Source organism: Falco punctatus (assembly GCF_963210335.1).
Source record: "Falco punctatus genome assembly, chromosome: 8".
Classification (NCBI taxonomy): domain Eukaryota; kingdom Metazoa; phylum Chordata; class Aves; order Falconiformes; family Falconidae; genus Falco; species Falco punctatus.
In genome coordinates, this window is record NC_137588.1 from 32,832,234 (window position 1) to 32,850,358 (window position 18,125).

The window sequence follows — 18,125 nt, forward strand, 5'->3', positions numbered from 1 at the left end:
TTTCTACATTCTCCAGAAATGGACCTACACAAAGCTCCTTACAATGTTTTGCATATTCTTACGATTTCTTACTCTTACGAGGCTGGATGCAACCTGATTTTAACATGGGGAATGCCAGTCTGTCAAGATGCTTTTACTTACCTTCAGATTTATCAACACGTATAACGGGTATACGCTTCCCTTGGTCATCCACAGCATATCTAGCTTCTACATTCACTGTGTATTTTTTCTCATCAATAACAACTGGAACATCTTTCTGCTTTCCTATGAAAGCATTTTCCAAGTGCATATTTGTGAGACTATTGAAGGGCACATAGGAATCCTTTTCAAAATATTTCCACTCAATTAAGTTTTGTAAAAGTTCTGCCCTGAGCTCTTCCTGTTTAGCAGCTTTTACGCCATGGATCATTTCTTGGATAGCTGAATAAGCAATCCATACATCTTTCTCAAGACCTGAAATTTGAATAGAGGTACCATCCAAACGAAGAGCAATTTTTAGTTTCTTTTGTAGGGTACGCAGTTTCTCACTCTCTGCTTCACGAAAATGAACGATAGACTCATTTACAATTTCTGTTTGAAATTGCTCCTTTAAAATCGCACTCCTCAACCACTTTTCAGCTTCTTCCACTTTCTTTTTGTTTTCACCGCAGATCTGCACAACAGCCAGGTCAACCTTCTTTTCCAAAACTGCTTTGGTTTCTTCCTTTGGAGAACATTTGTCAGAGCTCCAGAATGCTACATTGAAACACACAAATGTTGTAATTAATATTAACAATTATCAGCTGGTGCTAAACACATTGATCTAGAACCCATATTTAAGTAACATCTACTTACACTTTAACTTGGTTAGCAATGATTTGGCTCCTGTTTTAGCAGGACTTAGTCTTTTCTGCATGCTTCTATGGAACACATTCAGCAGATGTGGCTGAAAGATGACAACTTTAATGGTTTTCACAGAAGGAGCAGAGTTATTTCTTGCAAAATCAGTTACTGCGTCTATCATGTTGTCAGCTACTACAGCTGGATCACGGCCTGCCTCACCTGAAACAAGGTATATAACCGTTTTGTCTTTAAAAAGCATTAATGACTGTTAGAAATGGTTAAAATGTCTTCAATAGAACAGTTATGAACATACGCACAATCAGCTGGATCATAAATAGGTCAGAAACAACTTCAGGCTAGCAATTAGGAAAGGTTTCTATTTATCAGGAAAAGGATGTTTGAGACCACCTTTCCAGCAAGGGAAAAATGGGAAATTTTTTTTTTTTTTTTTTGACATGGCAACTGATCAGGTTATGGCGTAGGTGATACGACTTGGTTACCTAATATGCCAGTGGCCAACTCTTCACTCAAAAAGCGAGTCTAGTTTTATTCATGCAAGAGGTCCCTGCATGCATGGAGATCAGTTCTGGATTCTCTGACTAGAGATTTCTACTGAACTAACTGAAAATAACAATAGAAGAAAATGGGACAATCTGGCATTTTTGGCAAGTTCACATTCCATTCGTATCAACCCTACTTGTGTGGCTGCTAGCCGGAGCGGCATCATCTACTGATTTCAGCAATGGACAGGTAGCTCCTTGGACATTCTCCAATGAGCTGCCTGCACATACCAGGCTGCTGTGACAAATATTTACAGTCCTTCAGCAAGTATAGACATACCTTTGATTCCCTGTTATCAAGGAAGCGTCAGCTCTAGAACACTTGTACTCTACATACAAGCTGACTGCAAGGAGCAAAGCTTTCTAGGTCTTCATAAGCTTCTAATAACAGTTTTCAAGTCTGTGGTTTCTGAATATATTTTCATCAAATAACCCCTCCAGATAAATTAAACTCATCACTTGTGCCCTGAGATCAGCAGAATCACATGACCTGAGCCCCTTTTGAAAGGGAGACACAGACCTGTTCCAATTGCTGGGAAGGTGACAGAGGTATACTGCTGTAATTCACACTCCTGAAGCACTTTGGAGACTAGCGCCTTGATATCATCTTGGGCAACCACATGGATTATTTTTTTGCATGGCAGACTTCCTGCTTGGGTGGTGATACAGCTCTTGTTAGATTGTGAGGCTGAAACATAAGTAGGAGAATGTAATCAATCAACAATTATCCACAATACAGATATGTACTAATCCTCATTAAGAGATAATAAATGATGACAAATATGCCCCAGGATAGGCTTCAAGTGTCCTACAAATTGTACCAGCCCCCTTCTCTGTTTTCACTTTCAAGGCATGAAGATTTGTTTTATATCTGTCAAATAGTTGCTTCATTTGTCAAATTTTGTGTGTGCTTTTATTTGTCAAGTTTGCTCTGCGGACTTGGAGAACTTAATGCAGACTAGTACTACACTCTGTCTTCATAAACACACAAGCGTGCCACCCAGCCTGAATTACTCTCTTGGTCTGTGCAACAGAAGTTTAACTTATCTCCTCCACATAATTATTTTCCTTTGGGTGGTCTTACAAGCTGAGCTCTACACCAACATCTTTCCTACTTCCCTTATTTTGTGGGGTTTTAAACTGCACGTGTGTCTACCCTTACTCCCTGTCTATTATATTTTCTGTTCACTAGCTGAATTTGGTCTACAATTAAATGCCTCTTCTAAGGCAGGAACCCAACTTCACTAGTTTTCCCTCTCGGTCACACAGAGGATGCGGTAGTGGGTTCTTAGTTAAGCCAACAGCAAACATTTTCTCACTCTGGAATGACAAAATGAGTTGCAGGTAGTAGACAGTTGCTTCCAGTGAGGTATGGCTTCTCTATCAAGATTTCTGCCAACATTAACCCTTGCTCATGGCTGTGTTTGATGTAGACTCAATTAGGTTTTAGCATGCAAAGCTTTATTGGAATAAGAGGATCCAATATCAAATAGATTTAGTTCTTTATATATGCTTAGAAGCTCTGTTCTTGAAGATTTTTCTTCTCCTTTCCACATTAACTGATTAAAAACTAGCTGACATAACAGTGCATAATACAGATGGATGTACAGTAGGCACTGAGAGTATTCCAACAGATTCTCTGCCATGCACGAACACCTTCAGAAAGGAGGTCAGAAATGTTGTACCATACCTAGTTGAGCACATTCATCTTCAACTGCTTTTCCAGCACCATTCAGAATGGCTTTAGAGACACCTTAAATGAGAAGAGGCAGACCAATCCATCGTTACTACTATTAGTGCCATTAAAGTCCCATCCGCGGCAGAATTGTGTACCACATAATATCTAAAATATCTCTGTCCTGATAACAGTAAAGGTTATCATTGCAAAGCTCTGTTGCCTGAATTTTAGGCTTATGCTTTTCAATTCACAGTGATGTCTAATGTACCTAAGAAGCTTCACCAAGGTCAAAACCTCATTGAGGTTTGTCTTCTCCTTTAGTCCAAGAAGTGTTCTATTAAAAGATTCTATGAAAAAGATTATTTTTCCCTTTCTGTAAGAGTCTTAAAACAGGCCACCCTGGAACATAGATTAACAAGAAAAGGAAAGTTTCAGACACTTCCTAATTGAACCTTTGTACCCTAAGAAGCAAAACTGAGACTAGACCATGAAACAAAAGGGTTTGAAACATTGAAAAAAATACTTCCTGCTCTCTTTATCCAGCCCTTCCAACCACGCATACTGTTTTCACACGTAATACTGACTAAAATACCTGTTTTGAGGCTGAACGTTTGGTTTGTTATGTTTACAATGACATCTCCCTCTTCCTTGGTAATATCACCTTCTGCCACCCGGAACACGATGGAGCCGATCGTCATTTCATATACATTCTGTGCTGGGGTTGAAGAGGTACCAAAGAAAGCTGCAGGAAAGAAATACAGACCCTGAGCAGGAGACAATGAGGTAAGAGATGAGGACCTTGCTCATGGGTACAAAGCTTACAGAGACCACAGTTTGACTCCAGACTCAGCCTGCGAAGAGGGCTGCCTGCCACGTTAACTGAAAATCATTCCTTCTCACAGGAGTCTCTTATCAAGCTTCACCTGTTCCCATCGTTGCTATTCATGCTGAGTTTGCAGAAAAATCTTTATTTGCTGCACACCTGGTATACAGACACTACTATGTGACCTTTTACTGTATAAGCCTTTTTGAAACTCCAAGGTAAGAGAGCAGTAAACTTTCCAAGTCTCATTGCCTTGCTCCTCTGTCTTACAGCATTTTTAGGCAGGTTCTCTACTGCGTGACAGGAACTTTTTACCTATGCATTATTTGTAAAAACTTGATTAAGTATTCTACACATCACTTATGATAACAGCAAAGATGTTTCACTTTGGTTTTTGTTACTCATCCCAACATGTACAAGACTTAAGAGTATTCCAAAGAGGTCACTTTAAGACATATAACCAGGAACCCACCTGCCTTCCCAGGAAACAGGGAGACATTGACCTGTTCGCGACCTAATCAAGTACTGCAGCAATAAAAGAAAAAGCCTTACTTGTGCTCTTGGCACATGGTAGCTTCTGCTGTTCTGATTTGTAGGGGCACCATCCCGATAACGAATCACAGATATATTTTTTGCTTAGCATTTCCAACACTGCTTCAGACATGACAGACACTCAGCCAGAAAATACTATATACTGCCTCTACAGCAGCCACTGACTGCTACACGGACCTTGGGAATGACATGCTCACCGAACAAATATCTAAACTTGTATCATGAATGCAATCCATGGAATATTTAAAAGAATACAAAAATCCACTAGGCACACAACTGCTATGAAAAAAAGTTCACCTGTGCCTTGGCTAGCTTTATTTGGAGAAGTCTTCTGCACTTCAACATCTACAGTATTTCCACACCTGTTCTCAAGTTCAGCTGCAAATTCCTAGAGAAGAAAGTTACAGTCAACCCCTGTAGAAGTCTTTAGATTACACCAGGGGTCCTCAAACTATGGCCCATGGGCTGGATACGGCCCCCCAGGGTCCTCAATCTGAACCCCAGTATTTACAGACCCCCCCCTGCTGCCCCCCCAGCCGCCGCCGGGAGTTGGGGGGGGAAACCAAGCAGCCGCAGATGACTGCCTGCCACTTCATCTGCGCGCCGGCCCCCTGGTTAAAAAGTTTGAGGACCCCTGGATTACACAGTAGAAATAAAGGTCTGACAATTTAAAAAAGAAAAAAAATCAGAAAGAGCTCAATGCAAATTACTTCATATCCTCTGCATAGTGCTGATGGCAAGCCTGGGCATACTTGTTCTCAGAGAGCAAGGTTATTCAGAATGAGCAACAGCCAGAATTAAGTCAAAGCCCTAGTTATAATTGCAGAGGGATACAGTAACAGAGGCATCTTTACATTGAGGGGCTAGTTTACTCTCGAACCCAAGTCTTCCAGCTGATGCCACCTTTATCGATGCACAATAGCTCAGACCTTGGCACCGTAACTTCCAAGTTTGGCTTTTCAAACCGTATTAGCTGTTGCACAAAACAGAAGTCAACAGACGCAGAAACACTTATTTGGACATTAATTCACAGTGTGACTGCTCTCTTTTGAAAGATTCATGTGTGAAGTAACTTGAACATGGATACAGAAAAATCTGTGCTATCGTGACACTGAAGAAAGGAGGATGCAGAATACTGATATGCTTCTACTGGAGAAGTCTACCAGCACAGCAATCCTAGCATAATTATTCTTCCTAAACAGACACTAGCACTCTATTGAAAGCACTCCTTTTTCCAAGAGTGAAGGCATCTATGCAGGAGTTACAGCGAATTTATCTGTAGGCAAGACCTATATAACTGGAGAATTAGGTGAGTTCATAAGAGAAAGAGTAATTGCAATTTCATCTGTATTATTGCCAGGGAACAGAAAAGGACAGGAAGGGAGCAGGGCTTTCCAGGACAGGCTGGAGACCACAAGGGGTAGAACCAAAAAGAGAACTTTCAGTACAGACAAGGGAGACTACCAGCAAACTACTTCTTTAGTATAGGAACAGGCACTCCATGGATTCCTTGGAGATCACCAGATAGCCAAGTACCATGACATAGACCCAAATAAACCAGCATATAATAGAGACAGAAAAAAACACGGTAACTCACCTGAATATTAGCTGTGTCTTTTGGATGCAACAGAAAGTGAACTTCCTCGAGAGAATTTACTCCATTTTTACTACTGAATTCAAACACTTTGTCAAACAGTAATTTAGCAACAACAGACCTTGGGAATCCTAAATTCCCTGTCCCAATTGCTGGGAAAGTAATTGACTTCAAAGATAGTTCCTCAGCAATCTCCAGGCATTTTATGATGATGTCGCCCAAGACCTGTAAAGCACAATTATTTTTTTCAGTTACTGAAAGTAATTTTATTTCCAGCATGTGCAACATAGCACTTTCCTTTTTAGCTATCTCTTGGTATTAAGATACAATAATCGCATATATCACAAGGAATGCATTAGTCAAGAAAGGCTCAGCCACACAGTTAAAAAGGAACAGGCCAAACTCTCATCTCTTATGACACTGTCCCCCATTGCAAGGGGAAAGTGGCATTAAGCCCACTATAAAGCTCAATCAAATTAGGAAAATAAAAACCCTTGTACCTTTGAAGATGTGCGTCTCTGGGACCATGCAGGTATGACAGCATGAAGCACAACACTGCAACTCAGATCATAACCTTCTGTTTTCAACACAGAGCCTTCCTCAGGTGTTTTTGCTAGGCCTTCCTCTTCCAAGCCCATCTGAAGCATCGGTCCTGCCTTGCTTAGCAAAGCTTTAGCAAGCGGCCCTTTATCAAGCTGGAGATCTCTGGCAACACTGATGACAACAATGTCTGTCTGAAACACACGCAAGCAAGAACTCTAGCTTTAAGTATCAAATTTAAATTTTGCACTGGTTAATCAGATACAGCCTGCCTGCTGATTTACAAAGTAAATATTTTGGGACAGTCACCTGAAAGCAAACCAGAAGTTATTCTCAATTCTATTATCCAGAGCCTGCCCAAAGCAACACAAAAGCCGAGTTAACAGCAAAGCTCAATTCAACCCAACAGGAGAAAGTTAAATTCTGCGTTCCTGGTCTATTTGTTCTACCTCCATTTGAAAAACATTTATGCAAGTCCAGTCTTCAAGAGAAGCCTGCAAAGCAAAAATCTCTGTTCACTGAGGTAAGCAGGACCTCCCATGCACGATTGGTCTCGAGAAAAGGGAAAAGCTGAAGACAAACAAGACTGGAGGAAATCTAAGGTGAAAAAAAGTGAGAAAAGCAGTAACTTACAAGGGAGAGAAGTACAAAGGGCTATTAACATTGTGTCAAGCACTATATTGAGCTCCTCAGGAAAGAATATACACTTTAACGTATACTCTGCCCTGGCCAACTGGAGAAGCCACAGGCACAAACTGTGGGAGGCATCCACTCCTGAAAGGATTTGCTGGCCACTACAGAAAATGTTCTGAAAGGAGTTGCTTCCACTATCAGTGATCCCAGTAAGGTAGCTATCAGCCAGCTAATGACAACTCAATACCAAAGGCAAATGGAAATCAGCGAGTGAAGTTCGTTCTCCACAGGAAATGCAATAGGAACCAAATGTTCCGTACCAGTGTTCACCACGACATAATGAATAACAGCTCCCCAGATCAACAGCCCACAGATGGAGGGAGAATCAGGCTGCCTGTGGGCCCAGGGCTCAGATGTGCATGTCTGTGTTGCCTTGGGACCACAGTGGACCTGGAAGCAGCCCAGCCACTCTCACACAGCAGCGTACTCACATTAACCAACACTGAGCACCCTCTTTTGCTTTTGCGCTAGTACCACACTCTTGTACTCAGGATTTCTAGGAAGGTCAATGCTGCATGCAGCCAGTTCCTGCCCAGCAAGGTAGGGTTGGGGGATTTGGAGCCCAGAAAATTCCTGCTGACCCTAGTTGTTTCTGCTTAAACTGTAACGCACTGTGTACCACAGGGGATCTGTGTGCCTGTCAGTACATAACAAAATGCAATGCTGCACAGCTATCTGTACCTATCATGTAAGATAGTCACCTAATAGCAAATATTATCCGCAGTGATAGCCAATTTCAGTAACATATCAAACATCTCACATTGGTTGTTTTTTGGTTTTGCATTTGTTTCTTTAAAAAAAAAAACCAAAAAAAACCCACTTGACATTTTAAAAGCAAGTAATTTAAAACACTTACTGTAGCATCTTCAATGCTTCCTTTTCTCAGCATGATGTTGAGGCCCTCCTCAGTTGTTACCAATGGGAAGTTCTTGCTATTTTGAGAAATTTTCCTTTTCCTAGGCTGATGAACTATACTGTCCTGATGCAGTGACTTGTAGGAAGAGTAATTTGAAAACACTTCTCTCAGTGCCTTGCTGAATGCCCGAATGTTATCCTGTGCAACATCCACAAGATGAACCTCCTTCAAGCTGCTGTCCCCCATGGATTCTTCCAAGGCCTCCTTGATGGAGGATACAATCGAATACGTACACAGTTCACGTGGGAAGCCAAAAATCCCTCCACTTATAGCAGGGAGAGCTATGGAGCGATGATTGTATGTTTCAGCCAGTTGCAGACTTTTCTTCACTGTCTTTCTTAACAAGAACACGCACTTCTCTGCTTCATCCTTCCTCCACCTGGGACCAACAGCATGAATGATGTTCTTGCAGGGGAGTTTCCCAGGGCCCGTGATAACCGCACACCCAGGCTGCAAACTCCCGTTCTTCTTCACCAGCTCGTCACACTCCTGTTGCAGTTCTGGACCAGCCGCTTTTAACAGTGCCTCAGCAAGGCCACCGATGTGTTTTAAGTCCTCATTAGATGCATTTACCACAACATCAACAGGATAAGTGCACAAGTCAGCTTTATAAACAGCTATTACAATTCCACCTATGGTCACTTGAGTATAGGACTCGCCTGTATTACTATTTTCTTGCTGTTCTTCCAGTCGTTCTGACTGCTCTTCCAGCCTGATTAGACACTTAAATTCTTGTTTCACACTGGCAGCAAAAAAGGGTTCTCGCTCTTTGAAATATGACTCTGCTCCTGGCTCTCTAATTACCACACGATTAAAATGCAGGCCAGACAGAATTTCCTCAACTAAGGTGACTCCCTTCAGCACTTCTCTTCTCGGCCCACTCAAGGATATAACTCTATGTTTTTTCTGTGTGCTAAAGTCAACTTTCACACCTTTATTCTGTAAGTCACCCCAAACATTGGTCTTCTCCGTCTCAAAAAACATTATGACCACCGTGGGCTTTCCACCAATGACCTTTTGTACTTGTGTGTTTTCATCTACAAAGTTATGAAGTTCTTCAAAGGCTTTTGCTACAGCTTGAGAACAACCAGCAATAATGACCTGACTCTCTACCTGAGTGACTATTACAGCTTCATTAGAGCAATTTCTCTTGGTAAGCATCCTCCATTCCTTCTTCTGGAGGACTGATTCATCCTCTAAAGTAATGCTTTTGTAGTCCAGTTCCTTCTTTATTTCTTCTTCTGCTTTTAGGAGATCTTCAGGAGCACTCCCTTTCAAGATGACACCTTCTGTGTCAAGCTCATAAAAGGCACTGATTTGTTTTGACATAAACAGGCTCTGTGACAGGGTTTCATTATCAATTTGCTCTAAAAACTGGAAAATATGGGGGTGGATATTGACTGTTTTCTTTGCCATTTTGTGTATATTATCTAATATTTCCCCTTTTACTTTATAAACTTCCTCAGGCATTCCACGTAGGTTAATTACCTTCTGCAAATGATCAGGAGTCATCCGCAGGGCTGGGAACTCCTTATGAATTTTTTCTTCAAGACCAGTACTCTGTAAAATTGCAAACTCCCCTGGACCCATTACCACTATTTCTTCAGTTCTTTGCTTTTCTCTTTCAATTTCTTTGGTGGCCTTTTCTATTAGAAACTTCAGTTCTTGTTCAACATTATTCACAACTTCTTTTTCACCTACTAAAACAAGTAAATCCTTCGAAATATATGGCATTATCAGAACTTCATCGTGGGTAAAGCTGTTTCTAATGGCTTCCCACACCTCTGAACTTACTTGACATTCTATTGCTTTGTACTTCGATATGCTATGTGAAAATGCGGTGCAAACATTTTCATTCCATGTCTTGATCAATCGAGATGCTAATCTCTTCTGCTCAGACAAAGTAGCTGAAGGATGCAAAGTAACTTTTGGGTCTGCACAGTGGGGTTCAGGCCATGTTAGCACACAATTACACTTTGCCATTTCACAACTTATTGCCTCAATTATCTTATTATTTCTCTGCAAGTAACACCAGATATACGGATCCAGAGACACCGTAATTGGATCTGGATTCTTTATTTGTGGCCCTTCCTTTCCATATAAAGCTGTTCCCAGTGAGATGTAGTAAGGATAGACAGAGATTGGTGTTTTGTTGAGTAAATGCTGCTTTGCCAAGATATTGGTTACATCTAAAACAAACAAACAAAACCCCAAACAATTAATGCTAGCACTTAAAACCAAAGATTTGCTTTTTTAAATCTTTAGTTTCTACATAGTAACATTTATTATGTCTAAGGAGAGGTTTACATGCATTTTCCCCCCTTCCTAGGTAGAAATAATTTCAAATTATTGAAGAGTTACTGGTTTTAAATGCCAAAAAACTAAGTTAGAGAGAGACAGTTAAGAGTCAGCACTGTCCACATCCAGGAACAGGTATGCACAGCATTGTCTCTGCCCCCACTTCTGTTGTATGCTGAACTGCTGAGCTGGGCACTTCAAGTAATCTGGGCTATTACTCAGCAATATCAAATCACGGCTCCTCTGCTTCCCCCCAAAATACCATCTATTTTCTTCAACTTCCCTTCAGCCCTCCCCTTCACTGTAATGCCTCCAGCATCTCCCCGTCCTCCACCTTGCACAGATGCTCAAGTTTCTGTCACTGGCTGGACAAGGCACAGCACCTGCTCTCTGGCCAAAAAGCTGTCCAAGGAATTGTCCTCAGACGAGCCAGACAGCACACACTGCCATGGGGCAGCTGGTGCTGAAGTGGGTGGGGGGTGGGGGGTGGGGGGGAAAAAAAAGTCTCCCGTGCTATGTGGGGCTGTGCTTTCTCTATTGAACTCAAACTGTAAATTGAACTCTGTAAGGAGCAAGGCCTGGGTGAAGTAAACTGTGCATGAAAAGGAAAAAATTCTATGCTTCATGTCCAGCCAGTCCAACACTTAAGCTTGCACTCCAGTTAGCAGAGACCCGATGACAAAGCACCAGATCTGCTGCTATATTAGGGCAAAGTAGACATTTCTCTAGAAAATCCACATTTTGATCTTTAAGTGAAAGGATCTCAAAGAATTAAAGGCTTTGAATTTCTGCATTACCTTTATGGTCACTGAATGTAATGATAGCTGCATCTTCATCAGGCAGCTGCTGAACATCCACCACTTGTGCACCTCCATTCTTCTTATTTTCAAAGTAGATGGTTATATAGTCACTGGGTGTGTTAGGTGGTATATTTTCAGCCCTAATGCTTTTTGTTAGCTCAAGGCACCGTGCAGTAATATTTTGTTGCTTTGCTCTGTGGTTTTCATTAAGCATTTTCGCAAATTCCCCTACAGCTAGAAAGAGAAGGGAGAAGAAAACTAAAACAAAAAACCACAAGATCAAACTAGTCGCTCACTTTTCTACTGTGATGTTAGCAGAGTATTGCTGTGCATGTTGACTAAAGCACTGAATTACAAACCATCTGTCAACTCAGAGGTGCCCACAAAGATACCTCCTTCCACATATTCAGCATCTGTCACCTAGTATTCACCACATGGCTGATCACAATTGTTGACTACACCCACCATAGCCAGAATTTTTCACTAGTTTTCCTACTGAGTAGCACTGGGTCTCTTTAACCCCAAAAGAAAACAAGATCAGGTTAATTTTCGTGCTATGGCTTTATACACAACTAGACATGATTCAACAGTTCAAATTTGATCCTTTCAGTTTTATGATAAACACAGTCTATTTTCAGCTATTTCCCCCCTTGTTATCATCACAGGGAAAGATCATCAAGTTATTTTTATGTTTGTCAGGCAAACACACCATTAAGTTTTTAAAGAATCTACTTACCTCCTAAAGGCTACAACAAAAATTTGGGACTGGACCACGATATGAGGCACAAACAATTTCTATAGCAGAGAACTAAAAATGTTTTTAGTTTAGTTATACCACAGACTAAACCCTTCACAACTTTAAGTTTTCTGAGCAACTTAATTCTTACATGTTACTAGTAATACAGTTATTCCCACAAAGCTGATTCAAAGCAGCACGTAACTTGTTTTCACCGTGTTCTACCTTCTAATGAAATATACAATTTTTCCACACAGAAGGCAGAATTCTCTCTTCTTTCCTATCCCACCTCCTCACCTAGAATCACATATACATAAAATCACCTTGTCCTTGAAAGAACTCAAAGAATCCTGGAGCCAGTTCACTGCTGTCAGTTTAATTGAGTTCTCCTGGTAACACAGTGCTGTTATTTCTACACCACCAGCTATGGCACTGGCTTACACTGTTTCTGAATCCGGTCTTATCACACCACTTACTGTTGCCCATGTCATGGGATGGAATTCATTAATAATATCAACCATAAGTCAACCAGGAAGTCACCCCAACCTCTCACTGGTGAGAAGTAGGAGCAGACACCTCTCCATCACCTGCAAGATGCTTTTGTCATCAATTGCTACTAAGGCAGAAGAGGAAGTGTATATGGTATCGAACACACTAAAAAAATCACAGTGGGCACACAGTAGCTTAACAGCTGCAACATCAGGCAAAGCATATGGTGTTAATTCCACACTTCACAGAGCTGTCCCTCTGCATAAGGACAAGTGGACTTGCCTCGGCATCCCAGGGTCCATTCAGCCTAGAATCCCGTTTCCAGCAATGGCCACAGCAGGTATCAGAGAACAGCTGTAAGAAGATGCTGCTTCGCTACTCCTCTACCAGCCTCCACTCTATTACAGCAGATTTCCCAACTCTGATGCAGTCCATTTAAAAACCTCAAAAAGCTCTCTTCCACATACTTGTTCAATTTTCCCTCAAATCCATAGAAACTTACTACACATGTAAGATCTTTTGATAAAGGCTCTCCTTGCCATTGATCTGTTCTAAGGCAGGATACATCCTTTTGTCACTTGCATAGTCGCAGGTTTTTTTAGTCCTACCTCTTTTGTTCACTACTGAAATCAGAGCTAGCCCTCTTCTGACCTACCTTTTATCTGTAAGGTTTAGAGGCCAGTGTTTGTCATTAACTTTAGTAGAGTAAATCCTCATTTAAAATGTAGTATTAGATTAAACCTTAAACCTATGACAGAAAGCATTCCTGCTTAGTCTTTCTCACACACAACCAAGCAACTAATAAGAAAGATCCACAACTCTTGACTCCTTCTTACCAGTATTCCCAGTGAAAGAAACCACAGCAGCATGTATTTCAGGTATCATTTCTACACTGAAGTCACCATCATCCTCTGACAAGCCACTGATGTTCTCTACCAGCATAATTAACATGCAATCTTTTACTGTCTCCTGCACATTTTCAAGCACAAATACGGTGGAAGGCAGGGATCCTTGGGAGTCCTCCACTTGGCACGGCTCCTGGGGAGTCTCCACTTGCCATGGCTCCACAAACAGATCAATTTTCTTCACTGAGTGATGCTTCCTCTGCAAAACTTCTTGGGCATCTAGTTCCACAGGAGAACAAATGTGAACTTCCCTTCCCATCATAGCAGAGCAACATGTTAAATTACACTCTACTTTAAAAAATCTTGCCAGATGTATTTTCTTGTATCACAGAATGAACAGAAATAAGGCAAAACTACATCAGAAGTTAGAGTAGCTTTTATCCTGACCCTATGATCTAGATGTCCTCAGCCTCCTCAAAGGAAAAAAAAATAAATTACTTGTTGAGGTAAGCACTACCTCCTTCAAGTGCAAGGAACTGTTCTCCAGATTAGTAACATCTAATAAATAGCAAACAAAGAAAGGGTTTTCCATCCTGTTTACCGTGAGTATTTAACAATTATTTAAACTATGTAACTATAGTTAAATATTTAACATAGTCAAATGTTTTTCCTGAATAAACAGTTTCCTCTTTTTGCATATCTCCTTTGCACTCTAACAAGCAGTGAACAGCACTTAGGGTAAAGGAAAACATTAGAGAACTGCAGATAAATTGAGGCTACTTTAAAATAACTTTCTCCACAGAGGTAAGCATCCACCTCTCTGTCTTACAAATACATAATATTTACCATCTCTCTTCCTCCCAGTCTCCAAAATCCTGGCAATTGAAATTAATATGAAAGAAAATACAACAACATAATATTTAGCCATAAACTGCAGTTAATATTTTACTACTGTTTATCCAATCTCCTGAACTAGAATTAAAGACTACTTATTCTGCAGCGCTCCTGACAACACTTCTCCTGCATTATTCTCTGTGAGCCTTGATCAAGCATTTGGGAAAGGTCTAGAGAACCACTTCTTTCCCCAGGGGTTATTATGAACATTGTCAGAAACCCACATCTGCATCAGACAGGCTCCTTTTACGTCCTGTCACTCTTTGTGACTAACATGCCACTTCTGCTCAAGCAATGCTCACAGAGAGACCCAGCACCAGCAAAGGCCTATTTTTAAAAGGGAGCCTCAGTAATGTAACACCCATAAGATACAATCATACCTTCCTCATCCTGAAAGCTGATGATCATTTGCTGATCCTTTTTGACATAGGACTCGATGGCCCCCCCACCAGACTTCTTTTTATTTTCAAAGTACATTTCCACAATCTCATCTTCTATTTCCTCCCCAGAAGCAGTGGTTACTACTATGACAGATTTCCTAGGGGTTGCTTTTTTCTCTTCCGATTTCTCACATGATTCTGAAATGAAAGATCACACCGTAATGCATTTGGCAAACGTTAAGAAAAAACCCAAGCTTATTATCTTCCAAGCTTTCACATTACTTTTGTTCAAATCACAGATAAGATCAGGGAAAAGAACATGCAAATAAACAGTAACTCAGGTGTTGGTTTTTTCCACAACAGGCTTTACATCAGAAACAAGCTAAGCATATCACTAACATGAGTTGTTGCATCAATAGATGAAGAGAAAAGTCTTCCATTCACCACCAGGCAAGGGCAGCAGAAATAATGGCTATGAAAGCTTCTTCACACAGCCATGATGAGGAGAACCATCACTCTTCTGCCTGTACAACCCCTCCATTTACATCCAGTCACTGCTGTGGGCCACCACAGGTCTACACACACTGGCTGCCACAGGAGCTCAGGTGTACCTGGGGTATACAGCTACTGATGTTCTACCACAGGTCACCCCGGTGGGGTTGGCGACAGCTGGGACAGCCCTACCCAGAACAAAGGTCAGCATTCACTGCATACCCTCCCTAAGGAATATGCCTTGAGGCAGCCAGTGAAGTGCAGAGTTTCCTAAAGGGACTCATACAAAGAAAACAATTACTTATTTTAGCCTGAGAGCATGATTTCTACACTACATTAGACAAACACCACAAGCCACCCAGGTGACCAAGGCACTATCGCAGCATAAAGGTCAACAAAAAACAGGGAAGCAAGAACACAGTGGTTTCTGCTTGATAAGTGGCACACCTACCTGTATTCTCCTGCTGAGCCCACACAGAAGCCTCCTTATCCTGGCCGGTGGGAAGAGACACCTGGGGTTCACTAACTAGAGATAAATGACAAGGATTTCACAGTTACTGGGTACTTCAGGAAGAAAAAGGTCACGCTCTTGCAGACCCAAGAGCTAACACAGCTTGAATTTAGTTTTATTTGACACCGCCTGAATCACAGATTTCCATACATTCCTTTTTTTAAACCATATGTTGAAAGTGGTTACAGAAACTCTCTTTAAGCTCAAGAAGCCTCAGGCATCACATTAAAAAACAAACCATCACATAGTCATGCTGTGTGAAGCGCTGCGAGCAGGTCCTCCCACACATTCCAGCACTATCCTCAGGTAAAAGGTAAAAATGTGCCATTGAACAAGAGACCGGTCAAGGTCACGCCCCATCTGGAGGGGAGCGCCTCTAGTAACCAGGCACCGCTGTGAAAGCATCCCTCGTGCTGTATCCTGACTCCGCACATCATCTCCACCTGCCAGTTTAAAAAGTGGTGGAGCACAGCTGCATCGGAAAACAAAAGATAACAGTACCGTCTGCTGAACTGCTTTTCTGCGCCCTCGATCTTCACCTGCCCACCACCCCCAAAGCAGAACGCATGCCATGGCAGCTGGAACACAACCTGCCCCGAACGTTAGCTCGTTCAGTTTTAAGCATGCCTTGGAGTTTACTTGAGGGCTGTGCTTTGTCAACGAGGTTAAATTTTGTGGTTTCAAACAGGAAGTGGAATGCTGGAGAGCGGGGAAAAAAGGGGAAAAGAGAGTTCACAGCTCAATGGCAGCCTGGACAAGCACTCGAGGAGCGGACTGCCGGGCCCCCGGCTCCCGCCGCCTCCCCGCGGCCCCTTCCCGGGCTAGCGGCAGCTGCAGGCGGGCCGCGCCCGACCCCAGCCCCGACCCCGGCCCCCCGCCGCCCCTACCTGGCTCCGCCGCCCCGCCGGCGTGTCCCACCTCCTGGAAGCGGAACAGAGAGGAGAGCGGTGACCCACGGCCGCGGGCAGCCACGGCCCCGCTCGCCCGGCCCTCCCCGCCCAGCGCCGCCTCACCTGTGCCGGGCCGCCGCCCGCAGGCAGCTCGGTGACGAGCAGCGACAGCCGCCCTCTGGGCCCCCAGTCGAGCTCATGGACCCGCCGGTCGAGCACCCGCCGCCGCACTGTCAACACGACAGGCACCGGTGAGGGGAGGGCGCCGGCCACCCCGCGCGCCCCCCTCACCGCGCCCCGGCCGCTCACCCTCGGGGTGGGCGAAGCAGACGAGGAGGTGCCCGGGGCCGGGCCCGGGGCCGGCCCGCAGCTCGCACTCGCCGCCGCCCGAGCGCTTCTGGCTCTGGAAGTAGCAGAGCAGCTTCTTCCTCAGGGCGGGCGGCGGCCCGGCGGCGCCCCAGTCGCCGCGCACCAGCAGCGGGAAGGCGCCCGGCCGCTGCCCCGCCATGGCCGCCTCTCCGTCTGCCGCTACCCCGGCGCTTTCGGTTTCATTTCTTCCGCGAGAGCGGCGACGCTGGCCGGGCCCGCCCCCGGTGCCGCCTCCCCGGGCAGGGCGGGGGGCACGGCGGGCCGGGGCACAGGCAGCGCGGCCCCCACGGCGCCGGTGTTAGAGGCGCGGGTGGGCGCAGCGGGCGAGCGTACCACGGCTGGGCAGCGGGTAACGCTCGCTCGGGCACTGTTACCCTCTCAGCTCGAGTCGTGATGCAAAATCAAGTCACCCATTTCCATCATTCTCCACCAGAAGTACTCCTACAACTGGGCAAGATCGCCACGAAAGGGCACTTTCCCCAGACCAACGCGGCTGCTAGCTGAGACACTTCCAACCGAGTGCACCCGGCATCCCCCGCCAAGGCTGGTTTTCAGCTGTTTCTTTCTGCGCGTTTCACTAAAGTGCCCAAATATGAGACACTAGAATAGGAACTAAAGGAAAATTTCCCCCCCTAACTTCACTGGAAGTTCACTGAGGAAATGGATAATAACCACATGTCATTAAACACGGTAAGCACAGGTGGACGTCAGCTAAATGCTGCTGGTGTCAGCCAGGCACCTGAGCAGACCCACGGAATGCCTTTTTGTTTCTCGGTGGGCGATTATAATCTTTTGTTTCCTAATGCACTGTTCTCTCAGCAGTCTGCTCAGGTGCATGCTGCCCTCCCTTGCTGTCAGCCAGGCAAAATACCTGACTTTGATTGCAAATCAGGTAAATTTATTCCTAGACTGCACAGCTATGATTAGACAGTAAAGGTTGTTGATAAAGGCTTGGGAGCTTTCAGTGACAGTCAATAGGACTCCGCTTCAAAACTCAGCCTGCAAGCTTTGCCACAAATAAAATGGGAGCCTGTGCGTTACCAGGGAGGGGTCTGACTCGGTGAACTGGGAGAGAAAGTGAAACCAGAGACCAAAAGAAGTTGGCGAGATTTTATCTTCATGGCTGGTTTCAGTGTGCACAAAAGCACAGTCATTTAGAAACAGCTGGAATGTTGGTTGGTATCTTACTGCATAGAAAAAGGAGGGGTGAAATAGTGTAAAATCTGAAAACAAATAAGGTAGA

At 43.6% G+C, this 18,125-nt stretch overlaps 1 protein-coding gene across 1 annotated transcript in view; it reads right to left on the reverse strand.

Moving 5' to 3' along the window:
* The window catches only part of PARP14 (poly(ADP-ribose) polymerase family member 14), a 43,913-nt gene extending 26,853 nt beyond the window's left edge, over positions 1-17,060 (reverse strand). The window contains exons 1-16 of the mRNA XM_080399221.1: positions 16,823-17,060; positions 16,637-16,743; positions 16,511-16,544; positions 15,564-15,638; positions 14,621-14,818; positions 13,338-13,625; positions 11,274-11,534; positions 8,119-10,367; positions 6,530-6,763; positions 6,033-6,254; positions 4,733-4,823; positions 3,653-3,802; positions 3,073-3,135; positions 1,903-2,070; positions 835-1,068; positions 142-735 (exon numbers count right to left, since the gene is read on the reverse strand). Coding sequence (XP_080255347.1) covers positions 142-735; positions 835-1,068; positions 1,903-2,070; positions 3,073-3,135; positions 3,653-3,802; positions 4,733-4,823; positions 6,033-6,254; positions 6,530-6,763; positions 8,119-10,367; positions 11,274-11,534; positions 13,338-13,625; positions 14,621-14,818; positions 15,564-15,638; positions 16,511-16,544; positions 16,637-16,743; positions 16,823-17,021 — 5,167 coding nt within the window. The 5' untranslated portion in view covers positions 17,022-17,060. The remainder of the gene's footprint in view (positions 1-141; positions 736-834; positions 1,069-1,902; positions 2,071-3,072; positions 3,136-3,652; positions 3,803-4,732; positions 4,824-6,032; positions 6,255-6,529; positions 6,764-8,118; positions 10,368-11,273; positions 11,535-13,337; positions 13,626-14,620; positions 14,819-15,563; positions 15,639-16,510; positions 16,545-16,636; positions 16,744-16,822) is intronic.
* Between the last annotated feature and the right edge of the window lie 1,065 nt (positions 17,061-18,125).